This window comes from Engraulis encrasicolus, chromosome 9 (assembly GCF_034702125.1).
Source record: "Engraulis encrasicolus isolate BLACKSEA-1 chromosome 9, IST_EnEncr_1.0, whole genome shotgun sequence".
NCBI classification, from domain to species: domain Eukaryota; kingdom Metazoa; phylum Chordata; class Actinopteri; order Clupeiformes; family Engraulidae; genus Engraulis; species Engraulis encrasicolus.
In genome coordinates, this window is record NC_085865.1 from 31,883,722 (window position 1) to 31,898,945 (window position 15,224).

Genomic DNA, 15,224 nt, shown 5'->3' on the forward strand with positions numbered 1-15,224 from the left:
CTCTTTGCTTCTTGTAGATCACCCTGGAAGACCTCTATTGACGTGATGGATCATGCACAGATAATGTGCAAAAACCTATTTAGCACCTGCTCACGTTGCTATGCAACACTGGTACATTCTACTGCCTCGTTGCAATTAATTTTAGCAGCATAGGCACTAGGCAGAGAGGGTTGAAGAGGAGAATCTAATGTCTCTGGTGAAGGCCAGCAAAGGGCAACACAATATATAAAATATAACTCTGCTCTGCTGCAGAGGTGTCTAACTAACTGTTTTTCATTATTTATTGGCAAGTACCTGGCTGTATGGTAAGTGGGATAATGCCCCGTGGGTCTGTCAATCTTGTGGCAACCTCTTTTGACCTCTTTAGATTAGTTTGAGATCCATTTGCTTGTTATCGGTTTCTTGAATCACAGGAGGATTATCGAGGTTCTTACATACCCACCCACATTCTGGATATGCAGGGGTCAACAACACAGTATAAAATGTCTAACTCTAATTATCGACTGGCAAGTAGCCATATGCTAAAGGGCCGTACACACACATCGCTGCTATTTGCTAGCTTCTCGCTTGCTCGTCTACTCGCCTCTGTTTCATGGAACGTTTGCTGAAAGTTCCCGCGGCTTTAACTGCCAATGAACAGGCGAGAAGTACCGAACTCTGCCTTCCAATTGGTTACTCGCTTACTCGCCTCGCTCGAAGATAAAATATTTTCAACTCGGGATCCGCCCACATCGCATCGCTTGTACAGTACTCGCCTACTTGCCTGCTAGTCTCGCTGGAACACATTGACATTCTATTGAGTTCATTCGCTGCGCGAGTAATTAGCAGCGACGTGTGTGTACGGCCCTTAAGTGGGCTAATGTTCTTGTGGAATAAGAATCTTGTGGAATGTTCTTGTGGTCGTGGTTAAAGTTGCCTTCGTATCTGAGTCCTGCATCACTGTACTAGTTGCCTAGTTAACACCAGACTCCTAATTTAGATAGTCCGGAGGCTACTTATGCCATTTCTCGTTGGAAAGCGATGGTTAACGATTAGCCATGGTCATTTATGTGATGTTAAGATTGTTCACTTGCCATATACGAAACCCATAGCCAATTGTGTCAGTTTTATCTCTTCAAACAAATGGCAAGCTTCAATTTGTCTAGCCTTTCCACCTCCTCCTCACTGTCCGATTGGCTCCCTCTCTCAGGCTCCTCTGCTTAGTGCAGTTGCCATGCTGTCTTTCAGATCGGACCGATTGTGCAAAACAGCATGGGATTTCCCGGCATACTGTATTAGGGTTGATTTCACTAGGGCTTAACGTTCATTAAGTGTCAACAACAGAAAATAAAATAAAATAGGAACAAAGTAAGTCTCTCTCATTATGTATTGCCAATTAGCCATATATAGTTGGGTCTGGGACTTGATCAATTTTGTGACATACAGGTATGTCTCTTTAGATTGGTTCAGAACATGTTCCCCTCATATCTGGGTGCTGCATCGCTGTGCCAGGGCTTATTCCACGAGAATGCGCTTGTCTTATAACATTGAGCCTTTCTGTACATGCCAACTGTGCACACAACAGCCATGAAGGATCTACAACGTTATATAAAATACAATATTGAGTGCCTAACTCTCTCATTTATCAGCACTTACTGGCCATAAGTGGTGTAATAGCTGAATATTGGTTCAACATTTCAGCCAACATTTCACATTGATTAGCTTCTCTATCTGGGTACTGCACCAGAGTGCTATGGCTTACGGAATGTTAAAAGAATGAGCCACTCTTATAAGGCATTACGCCAGAACAGCCATACGGGAGTCAACAACATCATGAAATAATATGACACACATGTCTAACTTTATTTGATAATTTATTGTCAAATAGCCATATACTGAGTGGTATAATAGTTCTGTGGGTTGGTTAATCTTGTGGAATAAGCCACATTGGTTCAACATATTAATCAACATTTCATGATGAATTGAGTCTTACCAGGGTCCTGCATGTAAATGTGCTAACAGGCTTACAGTATTGCAGAAGAATGACCTCCTCTTAGAATGCATTACGCTATACATCAGGGGTGGGGAACCTATGTCTCGAGGGCTGTTTGCGGCCCCTGATATCATTTTAATGTCATGCAGTTCCACATGAAATATGACATGTTTTGCAAAGAAGTCTTAAAATTACATTTGCAATTCAATTAATACATTTTCATGGGATCTAGTGAAGGTGGGGGTCTGCTGTAAATGTGGCCACCTTCAATCATATTGGCCTGAAGTGCAGTGAAATCCTGGTTTGTGTCCATAGTACAGCCCTTAGAGGACTACTTCTAATATTTGACGGTGTTCCCCTCTAATTAAAAAAGTTTCCCACCTCTGTCCTACACGCTCACTTGTAGTGGATTCAGGACCTTACATCAAGTCAAGTCAAGTGTACTTTGTTGTCAAACATCATGTAACAGGGTTAGCACAGAGGTTTGAAATTGCATTTGACCAGCTGTAAGCTGGTATATACTGTACATACTGTATATACTGCAAGCCATGCCACAGCAGCAGTACCTGTAGGCAATTCTCTGATGCTCAGCTACTGTATGGTGCCCAGTGGGGAGAGGGGGGATGACTGGCACTTGGAAAGATGGAAATGATGGCTCCACTGACCTGTGACTGGCTTTTACGCTTTCAGGCTCAATGCACGCACGCACGCACGCACGCACGCACGCACGCACGCACGCACGCACGCACGCACGCACGCACGCACGTACACACACACACACACACACACACACACACACACACACACACACACACACACACACACACACACACACACACACAGTGTGTAATTTTGACAGTGACACGCTTTAAATTCAATGTCAACTTCTCTTATGCAAAGTGACTGTTGTCCGTTCTATACCATGGAGAGAGTGTGTGTGTGTGTTTGTGTGTGTTTATGTATGTGTGTGTGTGCGTTTATGTATGTGTGTGTGTGTGTGCGTGCTTGTGTGTGTGGGGGTGGGTAGTCCGGTCCCTCAGAATTTTTTTCTGCTGTCAGAACAGCTGACGGAAGAAAAAAAAACGGGGTTGAAGAAAAGCACCCAGGGGAATTCGCCCGCGAGCCCACCAGCCTGACCCACTCTCCTTAGCCATGCAGCACAGCTATGCGTGCTATGCTAAGCCGTATGGCCCCAACAAAATGAAAAGGTGACACCTCCTCTCCCCCCCCACCACCCCCACCCTCGATGGGTCAGTAGCCCCAGCCCAAACAAACACGCATGTGTCTCTTTACGCCTCACTCAACACAGCAGGTCAATACTGTAGCTGTGCTGCCCTCTGTGCTCCAGGCTCTGATGGGAATTGATCGGTGCATAAAGCCCCCAGTTGCTGTTGGGCAGGGGAGGCCAAGCCAACAGCTGACCCGTACTGGACACACCGTCCTGCTGCTATCCAGGCTGACTGGCTGGTCAGGTCAGGGGTAATCATTACCATTGCTGTCGGGGTGGGAGGGAGGGAGGGAGGTTGATTTAAAAGGGAACTCGGTGACCTTGGGGTGTGTGTGCGTGTGCGTGTGCGTGTGCGTGTGCGTGTGCGTGTGCGTGTGCGTGTGTGTGTGTGTGTGTGTGTGTGTGTGTGTGTGTGTGTGTGTGTGTGTGTATGTGTGCGCGACTCTGCGTGTGTGTGTGTGTGTGCGCACGCACAGATGTGCATGTAAGTGTTTTATTTAGACCCTGTGAACTGCCTGAATAGTCAATTTTGAAGGGGCCATAGTACACTTTTTAGCACTCTGTAAAAACCTACTCACTTATTGACTCACACAGTCTTTTGGTCGGTTAACAGGCTCCATTGGTGTCAACACCTGCTGACCACATGTCTTAAAACGTTAGCACATGATGAGATTTTTAAAGCTTACGGCAACAATAACTCCACTTTGGCCGGCATACAATTTTTAAGCAGAATTTCCGCTCACCTAAACTAAATCGAGCTCAGGGAAACATTCTTGTGATACTGTATAAACTTAGTTTTGCCTTAATCCTGGTTTAATTAACTTGTCTTGGATCAGTCAACATGACATTGCTTAGTTACATCAATTTATAGTAGCATTACATTCATTTATACTTTCTCATTTTCATTTTCATAGGATGGAATTGTAATTGGAAACTAATTCTGCACAGAAACAAACCATGCATTAAGGCCATTGTCATTTCATTTAAATCGTGACTAATTTTAGACTAATTTTGCATAGACACGAACCAAGGGCTGCGCTTATTACCATTTCAATCCTGGATTAAACTGAAACTAGTTTTGCATAAAAATGAACCTCCCTAATGCTACTTTTATCATTTTCCCCTCTCCACCTTTTCTTCTTTCATGTTTTAATAATCCCTTTCCAGGTGTAAGGTGCGATCCTGTCCTATATTTAAATCCTAGACAAACTGATTTTGCACAGAAACAAAGCTGCCAGTGTCATATTTATATTCTACACTTTACATTTCTCCTCTCCCCCTGGATGTGGGGTCAATTATCTGTATCCAGGTGCAACCTTACATTTTGCAGAGATTTACAGTAAACTGAGCACAAGGATTAAAATTTGCCTCTTAGACGAATTGGAAATGACTGTAGCATTAAAGCCAACTTGTCCACGATTATCCTCTTGTTAACAACCCTGTGTCCAGGTGTGAGGTCTGATTGCTAGCGTTTTCTCTCCCCTTATTAATAACCTGTGTCCAGGTGTAAGGTGTCCTCCTGTCCTTTATTTACTTCCCAGACTAATTTGAAATTAACTTTGCATTTAAGGCATGGTTCTATTCTGTGGTCTTGCAATTGAAGCCCTAAACGGATTTGACTCAAACCAATCTCTTAATGTTCAGAAAAAAGGAAAAAAACGGAAGCTTGCATGGATCCAGATCTTTTGACACGGGTGCTCTAACAGTGAGTGGATAAAGTTGACATCAAAACAATGAAGAGCAGGAAAACTGTGGCACACCTTTTCTTATTTTTTAATAGTTCAAAGGCAAATAGACTGCCTGACGTGTTTCGACACAAGGTCTTTGTCAGGGTGCAGTCACTCAATCACAAGGCACAATATATTACAGCTGTCAGTTAGTCATTGGTGGTGGAAGTAGCCCATCCACTTAACCAAAATTAGCAGACAGGTATGAAACTTAATCACACAAGGCATGAACAACATTCAAGTTACACAAAACACCAGTCTTGACTAGAAAAGTACTGTTCAGGTAAGTATCAGAGTAATATTATACACACAAATCATGAAACTTTTTTTGTGGGTCCATTATGTAGCTGATATTCACACACTGACATAGGGCACAATCACAATAAAGGACACAGGTCTGCGAAGGAGTTGTTAGTTGTTTTCTTTTTGTCACAAGAATGGTAAAAAATCCACTTCGTCATTGAGTTCTGGCGGTTTGATAGCCTGTAAAGTAACAATCCAAAATGTTTCTCTTTGTAGAAGTTTTTTCACTCTATCACCTCCTCTTATATTATGAGGTACAGCCTCAAGAACCACTGCTTTAAGGGAGGATGGGCTTACATGCCCTGCCTCTTCATAGTGTACAGCCATGGCGTAGTTCTGATTTTTTTGTGCGAATTGCAGTCTTTGAATCTTCTTTTAGTTCTTCCAATGTAAAAGTGACCACAGGGGCATTCCAGACGGTAAACTACACATTTGGTGTTGCAATTGGCAAAGTGATTCATTTTGTATGTTTTCTGATTGAATATGTCCACAAAGGTGTTACTTTTGGAAATGTTCTCACAGTGGCAGCAATGCCCTCAGGGGTAGGTGCCCTTTGGTTTCTGGAGCCATGACGTTTTCGGGGCAAGATGACTCTCAATCTCTTAATGTGTATGTCTTTGTGTCAATAGCGCCTAATGCTACATGTCTGCTCTCTTTCCCCTGTCCTCGTGTGGTAATAATCAGTGTGTAGTGCGTAGTGTGTAGTAATGTGGAGGCGTATGGTGCGATCCTAATCCTCCATTTCTCCCCTCTTTCCCCTGTCCTCATGGGTCTAGGTGTAAGTTGCGCTCATACCCCGTGGCGTTGCCGGCGGCGAGCGTGGTGATCTGCTTCTTTAACGAGGCCCTGTCGGCCCTGCTCCGCACCGTGCACAGCGTCCTCGACCGCACGCCCGCCTACCTCCTGCACGAGATCGTACTGGTGGACGACAACAGCGAACTCGGTGAGGATACACACACATGTGCGCGCGTACACACACACACACACACACACACACACACACACACACACACACACACACAAGCACACACACCACACAGACACACACATAGACATTCGCACACACACACACACACACACACACACACACACACACACACACACACACACACACACACACACACACACACACACACACACACACACACACACACACACACACACACACACACACACACACACACACACACAGGCACTTCCCCTGCACCAGACCATTTTTGTGAGTTTTGTGACTGTTCTTGTACATGTGCACATGAACACATTCACATGTACACACACACACACACACACACACACACCGACACACAGACACACACACACACACACACACACACACACACACACACACACACACACACACACACACACACACACACACACACGTTTCCAGATGTTCATATACAGTATATGTATACAGACACTCACACACATCATGCACAAGATCATTCTCGAAGATGATGTCAGACCGCTCAGTGAGTGTTCTGTGCATGTGCCAACACACACACACACACACACACACACACACACACACACACACACACACACACACACACACACACACACACACACACACACACACACACACACACACACACACACACACACACACACACACACGTGCACACGTGCACATATGTCCACATATCCTGCATCTGGTGGTTGACTGCTGTGAGCTCAGCGTGTGCTCTTGCACAAGCGGACACACACACACGCACACACACACACATGTTTATACAGTAGAGGTTTACCAGTCAAATGGTGCAGGGTGTTGGATAAATATTTATAATTCGTGCTCAGATGTTGGCATGAAAGATCGCTGATTTGGTATTTAAACTATGTCATCGTAACACAGTCTCTCTTGCACACACAAGTATGCACACACACACACACACACACACACACACACACACACACACACACACACACACACACACACACACACACACACACACACACACACACACACACACACACACACACACACACACACACAGACACACACACACACACATACACACACACTGCTCCATCTTCTCTGTCTGCATCAGCTATTTGAAGATCCAGCGCTTGGCTGTGGAATGTTTGCTCACTGTGCCGAGGAAAGGAAAGAAGCATCGGAGAGAGGAGAGGAGGAGGAAAGGAGGAAGAGCGGAGGATCAGAATAAGAAAGGAGGGGAGAGGAGAGGAGAAGGGGAAAAGAGTAGAGAGGAAAGGAGGAAGAGCAGAGCAGAGGAGAGGAGAGGAGAGATTTAATACACATTTATTGGATTCAACCACTAATTCACAACATACAATATTTCACCTAAAACATCTCCCCTCGACACGAGAAGGGAGGAGCCCTCTCCTTCACACCCTTAAGACAAGAAAAAAGGAGAGGAAAGAAGAGGAGAGGAGGCAAGGAAGGAGGGACAATGGAGAGGAGGAGCAGAGGAGAGGAAAGAGAAGGAGATAGCAGGCAGTAGAGAGACAAAAAAAGGAGAGGAAGAGGAGAGGAGGAACATGGGAATAGAGTGGAAAGGAAAGCAACAAAGAAGACAGGAGGAGGATGAAAGGAAAAGAGAAGAGAAGAGAAGAGAAGAGAGGAGAGGAGGAGTAGCAACAAAGAGCCTGAGCTTAGATGAGAGATACTGTAAGGCAGACATAAATCAAAACTCTTCACAACCAGACGGGAGCACGAGTGACGACTGACGTGCTCCAATGGGGGGAACAACAACGTAGTCAGCTAGGGGTATGAGACAAGCAGATGGAATTTCATAATCAAGCGAGGAGTAGAAAGGGGGAGAAAAAACAATCCCAATGTTTAGTTTCAGCTCATTTTCCCTCCCTAATTCTCGAGAGTGGGTGGAGAAGCAATCTGGGGAGAGAACTTCTTCAGAGCCGTGTATGACATACAAAGATGATGCAACTATTTCTGCATGCTGAGAGAATGAGAGAGAGATGGAGATGGGGAGAGAGAGCGAGAGAGAGAGTGTGTGTGTGAATGAATGCTAGAGAGTGACAGACCAAACAATGAATGCCAAACTCAAAGGGCTGTCACTTCACTTTTTCTGTGCAATCCATTCCATGAGCGCCCGTTGGGGCTTTTGTGTGTGACCTACTTGGTCAGAGTCGGGTTGGTGCATCGATGAGTGGTGTCATCTCAACTATTTGGGGTGTGTGTGTGTGTGTGTGTGTGTGTGTGTGTGTGTGTGTGTGTGTGTGTGTGTGTGTGTGTGTGTGTGTGTGTGTGTGTGTGTGTGTGTGTGTGTGTGTGTGTCACTGTGTGTGTGTGCGCGTGTTGACGTGTGTGTGTGTGTGTGTGTTGGTGCTCTGAATCGGCCTGTCTGATATCGCTCGATCTGGCAGTGGTAGCAAAATTCTGGGCCCCTCGCCAAGCACACGCTTATCTTTTTCTCCTCTTTCTTTCTCTCTCTCTCTCTCTCTCTCTCTCTCTCTCTCTCTCTCTCTCTCTCTCTCTCTCTCTCTCTCTCTCTCTCTCTCTCTCTCTCTCTCTCCCTCCCATTTTTACAGCTGCACCTATGAAGGAAGGAGCCATTGCCTCTCAATTTGTCTAAGACTTAACAGGAAAAAAAGTTTCTGTGTCCATTTTACAGACGAGGGCAGAGCACTTTGGAAAGAGGTGGATTAAAAACATAGAGAAAAGATAAAGCTATTGTATGGTTGGCAAAAAGGTCCTCTATCTCTCGTTCCCTATATCCTGTTTTCTCTCTCTCTCTCTCTCTCTCTCTCTCTCTCTCTCTCTCTCTCTCTCTCTCTCTCTCTCTCTCTCTCTCTCTCTCTCTCTCTCTCTCTCTCTCTTTTAACGGCTTTTGCTGTGAAGGAAGAATTATTGTCTCTCAGCTTGTCGGAGTGTTAAGTTACGAGAAAAAAAAGTCAGTGTCTATTTTGCAAAGCAGGGTGGAACCCGTAGGAGAGGTGTGTATTAAAGAAAATAAAGAAAAGAGATAAGGCCATCGTCTCATTTTCCCTCTCTCTCTCTCTCTCTCTCTCTCTCTCTCTCTCTCTCTCTCTCTCTCTCAATGTTTCCAATTACTGAATAAAGTTTCAGTGTATATTTTGCAGAACAGGGAGGAGCACTTAGGGGAGAGGTGGATGAAAGAAAATAGAGGAAAGAGATAAGCCCATTGTGTGGCTGGCAAGAGGTCGTCTGTATCTCGTTCTCTATCTCTTCCTCTGTCCCCATCTCTGTCTCCAGCTTTTGTGGTTGGTTTTTACAGTAAGTTATGCATTTGCTGTGTTGTGATGTTGTATGATGTGTTGTGTAACTGTGTTCAATGAAGACATTTTTAATCTCTCTCTCTCTCTCTCTCTCTCTCTCTCTCTCTCTCTCTCTCTCTCTCTCTGTCTCTCTCTCTCTCTCTCTCTCTCTCTCTCTCTCTCTTCTCTCTCTCTCTCTGTCTCTCTCTCTCTTCTCTCTCTGTCTCTGTCTCTCTCTGTCTCTCTCTCTGTCTCTCTCTCTGTCTCTCTCTCTATCTATCTATCTATCTATCTATCTATCTATCTATCTATCTATCTATCTATCTATCTATCTATCTATATCTCTTTCTCTCTGTCACTTTGGCTGTGAAGGAAGTCATTACCTCACAGTGTTTCAAATTACAGTTTTCATTTTCAATTCTCAATGTCCATTTTGTAGAGCAGGGTGGAACACTTAGGGGAGAGGTGGATGTAAGAAAAGAGATTAAAGAGATAAGCCCATTGTGTGGCTGGCAAGAGGTCGTCTGTCTCTCGTTCCCTATCTCTTTCTCTGTCCCCATCTCTGTCCTCCCCTCTGTATCCAGCTCTGGCTGCGAATGAAGGGTCATTTGGAGTTTTAACTTACTGAAAGTTTTTTGGTCCATTTTGTAGAACACTTGGGTGGAACACTTGGGGGAGAGGGGGATAAGACAGAAGACCTCTGGCCAAGCACACAATGGGCTTATCTCTTCTCTCTCTCTCTCTCTCTCTCTCTCTCTCTCTCGCTCTCGCTCTAGCGCTCTCTCCCTCTCTCTCCACCCCCCCCCCCTCTCTCTCTCTCTCTCTCCCATCCGAGATTTAACAGAAAAAGAAAGAAGTTCCAGGGTCCATTTTGAAGTGCTTAGGGGGAGAGTTGGATAAGAAAGAGGAGATAACGAGGAAGAGGAGGGTGATGAGGATGAAGAAGCAGAGGGCTGTGCTGCTCTCAGCGGAGTTGTCACACTGTGCACTGCACATGGCTGAAACTTTGCACACAGACCCAAAACAGCAAACAAACAAACAGACCTAAAATAAGACGGCTGAGTGCACCAACAGAGCGATGAGTCACTATTAGTTTGTGTATATAATCTGTTTTCATGGAACGGAGGAAAGTAATTGCACTTGCCTTAGAAAAGCAGCCACAGTTTTTGAATAGAGATATTTATTATTTAGCAGTTGAGAAAATGTCCTCTTCTACCCCCAAACACACACACACACACACACACACACACACACACACACACACACACACACACACACACACACACACACACACACACACACACACACACACACACACACACACACACACACACACACACACACACATGCCACCCAGCCAGTTCACACACACACACACACACACACACACACACACACACACACACACACACACACACACACACACACACACACACACACACACACACACACACACACACACACACACACACACACACCCCACACCACCACCACCCCAACCCCATCCCCCAGTTCATTATACAGTACACTGCCGCCTGCCGTGATGGCTTATTCGAAATGTTGCTGTTGTTCAGGTCCATTTGGCTCAGCTGTGGTAAATCTAGGGCATGTAAACAGAGCCCAAGCCCAGCAGGAGAGCATCACATCACATTGCACGCCACGCTCAGGCCTTAATGGGACACACACACACTGTGGCTGTTGAACTCCCCAACTCCAGTTATGTGTTTAAAGGTGCCCTGTGTGGCCAGAGTGTTGTAACTATGCTGCTCATTGAAACGGTGCTGCCTGCTGCCAAAGGTGATCTTTTCATGAATATTTACTTAACAGTAAGCTGTTATTTACTACTATGACCAAAGCACCGTAAGATTTGCAGCTGAAAATGTCTACTTCTGGAAATTCTAAATGGAGAAGATCCACCTTTTCATGTATGGAAAGTGCAATTTTCCCAGTCATGATGAATACTTAGAATTTGATGGTGGTGGTAAGTATTCATGAAAAAGGGAGCATTTGTGAATGGGCAGCATGAATTCTGGAAAGAAACAGCTAACATATTACACAGTGCACCTTAAAGATAGAAGCGCTGTGTGCTGTGTGGTCGTGGAGGAATGGAGGTTTGGCAATTGTACAGAAATGCACTGTGTGGTGTGAACAGTAGTCCGTTTCCTAATGTAATTTTGTTACATTTTTGGGGGGGTATTATGAAATATTTTAGTATGAGGGTTGGAATTGTAATTAAAAAAAACTTTCTTTGACCATTTCCCATAGTCACTGTGGGGACTATATGGTTTTCAAATTGGCTGCCTTCCAATACTAATACATTCAATCTCATCTTTAGGAGGATTGGATGTAATTTCTAGCAGTCAAATTGTCTCGCGGGATGGCGGAAAACCCCACCAGGACCACATTGCACGGTCAGGCTTTCATGGGACTCGCTGTGTCGCTGAACTCCCCAACTCCAGTTGTGTGTTTGAGACAAAAGCACTGCACTGTGTGCACTGTGTGGTGTTGGAGGAGGAATGGCAGTTTGGCAACGGGAAATGAGCTTAAATCTGGGGGTTTCTAAACATGTACTTATGGATTATTGTGTGTGTGTGTGTGTGTGTGTGTGTGTGTGTGTGTGTGTGTGTGTGTGTGCGTGCGCGCGCGTGCGTGCATGGGTGCGTGCGTGCGTGTGTGCGTGCGTGCCTGCGTGCCTGCGTGCGTGCGCGTGTGCGTGCGTGTGTGTGTTCATGTCGCATCACATTACATTGCAGTGCACTTCATTTCATGACCTTTAGCTAATGCTTTTAATCCAAAGCGATTTGCTGCTGTTATTTGGGTACAGGATATTAGTTACTGCCCTTGGAACTAGGGCTGGGCAATATGACGATATATATCGTTATCGTGACATAAAAGTGTATATCGTGGCCTTTCTTCTATATCGTTTATATCGTGATAGTAATTTTTAACAATTTTATACAATTGAATATCATTTAATTACATTTCTTGCTGTCACAATACACACTATAAGTTAATGTAACTGTAAAAATAAGAATAAAAAGATCAATTTTAAAGAAAGGTTGTTTTGCAACATGAAAAAATAAAGAGAATAACTGAAAATGTATGTGATTGTGCTGTATCGTGATATTTATCATTATCGTGATATAAAGTAATTCATATCGTGATATTGGTTTTTTTCCATATCGCCCAGCCCTACTTGGGACAGTGTGGGGTAAGGTGCCTTAACGAAGGGCACTCAAGCTGTGGATGGTATGGGCTTGGAACCTGCAATCTTCAAATGTCAAGGCTTTATTTTTACAGATATTTTTGGACTTTTATGCCTTTATTGTGACAGGCCAGTTACAGAGGGACACGTAATGAGCAGGGAGAGAGAGACAGGGAAGGTTCGGCAAATGACCCAGGCCAGAATCAAACCCAGGTCGCCGGTGTAGTAACCCAGTGCCCTACTGTTAGGCCACGCTAGGGCCTTCCCATTTCAAAATTGACTCCCTAACCATTAGGCGATGGGTGCCCATAATGGCATGTGTGTGTGTGTGTGTGTGAGTGTGTCTATTCTGAAGGAGGATCTGGACCACCAGCAGCATCTGAAGGGGCCTATGCACACACACACACACATAAACTAAACTTCTGACTATGCATTCCCTCAACATGTTGTCAACAATATTGACATGTTGTTTTGTGTGTGTGTGTGTGTGTGTGGTGTGTGTGTGTGTGTGTGTGTGTGGTGTGTGTGTGTGTGTGGTGTGTGTGGTGTGTGTGGTGTGTGTGGGTGCACGTATTGACAGCACGAGTGTTGACAAGTTGTCTTTTTTTGTGTGTGTGTTTTGCAGCTGACCTGAAGGAGGAGCTAGACTCGTACCTGCAGCAGCATCTGAAGGGTCAGGTGAAGCTGGTGAGGAACGAGAAGAGAGAAGGACTCATTAGAGGACGCATGATTGGAGCATCACACGCCACAGGTACACACACACACACACACACACACACACACACACACACACACACACACACACACACACACACACACACACACACACACACACACACACACACACACACGTACACACACACACACAGAAAAGGATCCCCTTGTTATACTGATCCACTGATTCTCACATCTCGTGTAGAACACTGAGTTACAGTGTTTGCCTGTCACACACACACACACACACACACACACACACACACACACACACACACACACACACACACACACACACACACACACACACACACACACACACACGCACACACACGCAAACACACACGCACTTAATCCTACAGGGTCCAACATGTTCTAGTTGATTGAATATGTGAATGTGCGTCTGTCTAGAGCTCAGCTCAAACACGTCCACCTGAGAGACTCTGAGGTGTCAAATGTTTTACGAACCAGTAAGCAATGTAGACAGACCGATAGAGAAGAAACATAAACCCAACCAAAATAGACTCTCTTTCTCACTCTCTCTCTTACTCACTCACACGCACGCACGCACGCACGCACGCACGCACACACGTGCACGTGCACGTGCATATGCACATGCACGCGCAGGCAGGCACACAAATTCACACACAAAACTAGCAAATCTTATCAGGTGAACAATAGCTGTACACCACCCACGCACACTTTCACATAAAACCAATACAATCACGTTTGAAGCAATGTAATGCAATCAAGTCAACCTTTCATCCTCCAATCTGCAGCAATGTATCAAATCAAAAGAAATTTCCTGTGCTGTGTACTTACAACAGGCAACACAGCAATGAAGTATCGGCAAACAACATCTTTTTCTCTCTCACTCCCACGAATGCACATTCTGGTATAAAACCACATGCTGTATCATCACTATACGGTGCTGTGCAAAAGTACTTAGCTCTTATTGCATCTCTGTCCCTCTGAATCATTTCAGATCAAGGAAATTGAAATGGCAGACTGAGATGCAATAAACCTGCAATGAACCTCTAAACTACTGTTTATCAACGGGGTCCATCGGGAGCCCTAGGGGGGGCGTGGAGAAGAATACAGCTACGGTGGTGGTGCTCAGTTACCATTGAAGAGCATAAGTCCATTTTGTTTTTTTAATACTAAGGGGGATGTAGGCAGTCTTATGATGAGGTCAAGGGGCGTTTGTTAAAAAAAAGGTTGAGAACCAAAGGTTGCTCATTCCCTTTGGACACAGACACAGACACAGACACAGACACACACACAGACACACACACAGACACACACACAGACACACACACACACACACACACACACACACACACACACACACACATAGACACAGGGCATCGCAAAACTAACTGACCACTCCACTCCCTTGGTTTATCCCCGTAGGCGAGGTGCTGGTGTTTCTGGACAGCCACTGCGAGGTGAACGAGGCGTGGCTGGAGCCGCTGCTGGCCCCCATCAAGGAGAGCCGCCACACGGTGGTGTGTCCCGTCATCGACATCATCAGCGCCGACACGCTGCTCTACAGCCCCTCCCCCATCGTGCGCGGGGGCTTCAACTGGGGCCTGCACTTCAAGTGGGACTCGGTGCCTGCCGCAGAGCTCAGCAGACCGGACGCACCGTTCAGGTGAGCACTGCTGTATGGATGGAAGGGATGGGTGGATCAGTGGATGGGTGGATATGGATGGATGGATTTAGGGATGGATGGATGGATGGATGCACGATACCACTTTTTTTGAAAACCGATAAAACTGAGTAAGAGTACATTAACCCATTGACGCCTAAGGCACCTGCAAAAAAGGGTGCTGAATGCCTGAGCCCTTTTTAAGAAAAGCTGCCCTCAGCCTGTAA

The 15,224-nt window shown here is 45.3% G+C and overlaps 1 protein-coding gene across 1 annotated transcript in view; it reads left to right on the forward strand.

Moving 5' to 3' along the window:
- galnt11 (UDP-N-acetyl-alpha-D-galactosamine:polypeptide N-acetylgalactosaminyltransferase 11 (GalNAc-T11)) overlaps positions 1-15,224 on the forward strand; it is an 83,895-nt gene that overhangs the window by 21,709 nt on the left and 46,962 nt on the right. Inside the window, exons 4-6 of the mRNA XM_063206929.1 lie at positions 6,007-6,173; positions 13,258-13,383; positions 14,760-15,000. Of these exons, the coding sequence (XP_063062999.1) occupies positions 6,007-6,173; positions 13,258-13,383; positions 14,760-15,000 (534 nt within the window). The remainder of the gene's footprint in view (positions 1-6,006; positions 6,174-13,257; positions 13,384-14,759; positions 15,001-15,224) is intronic.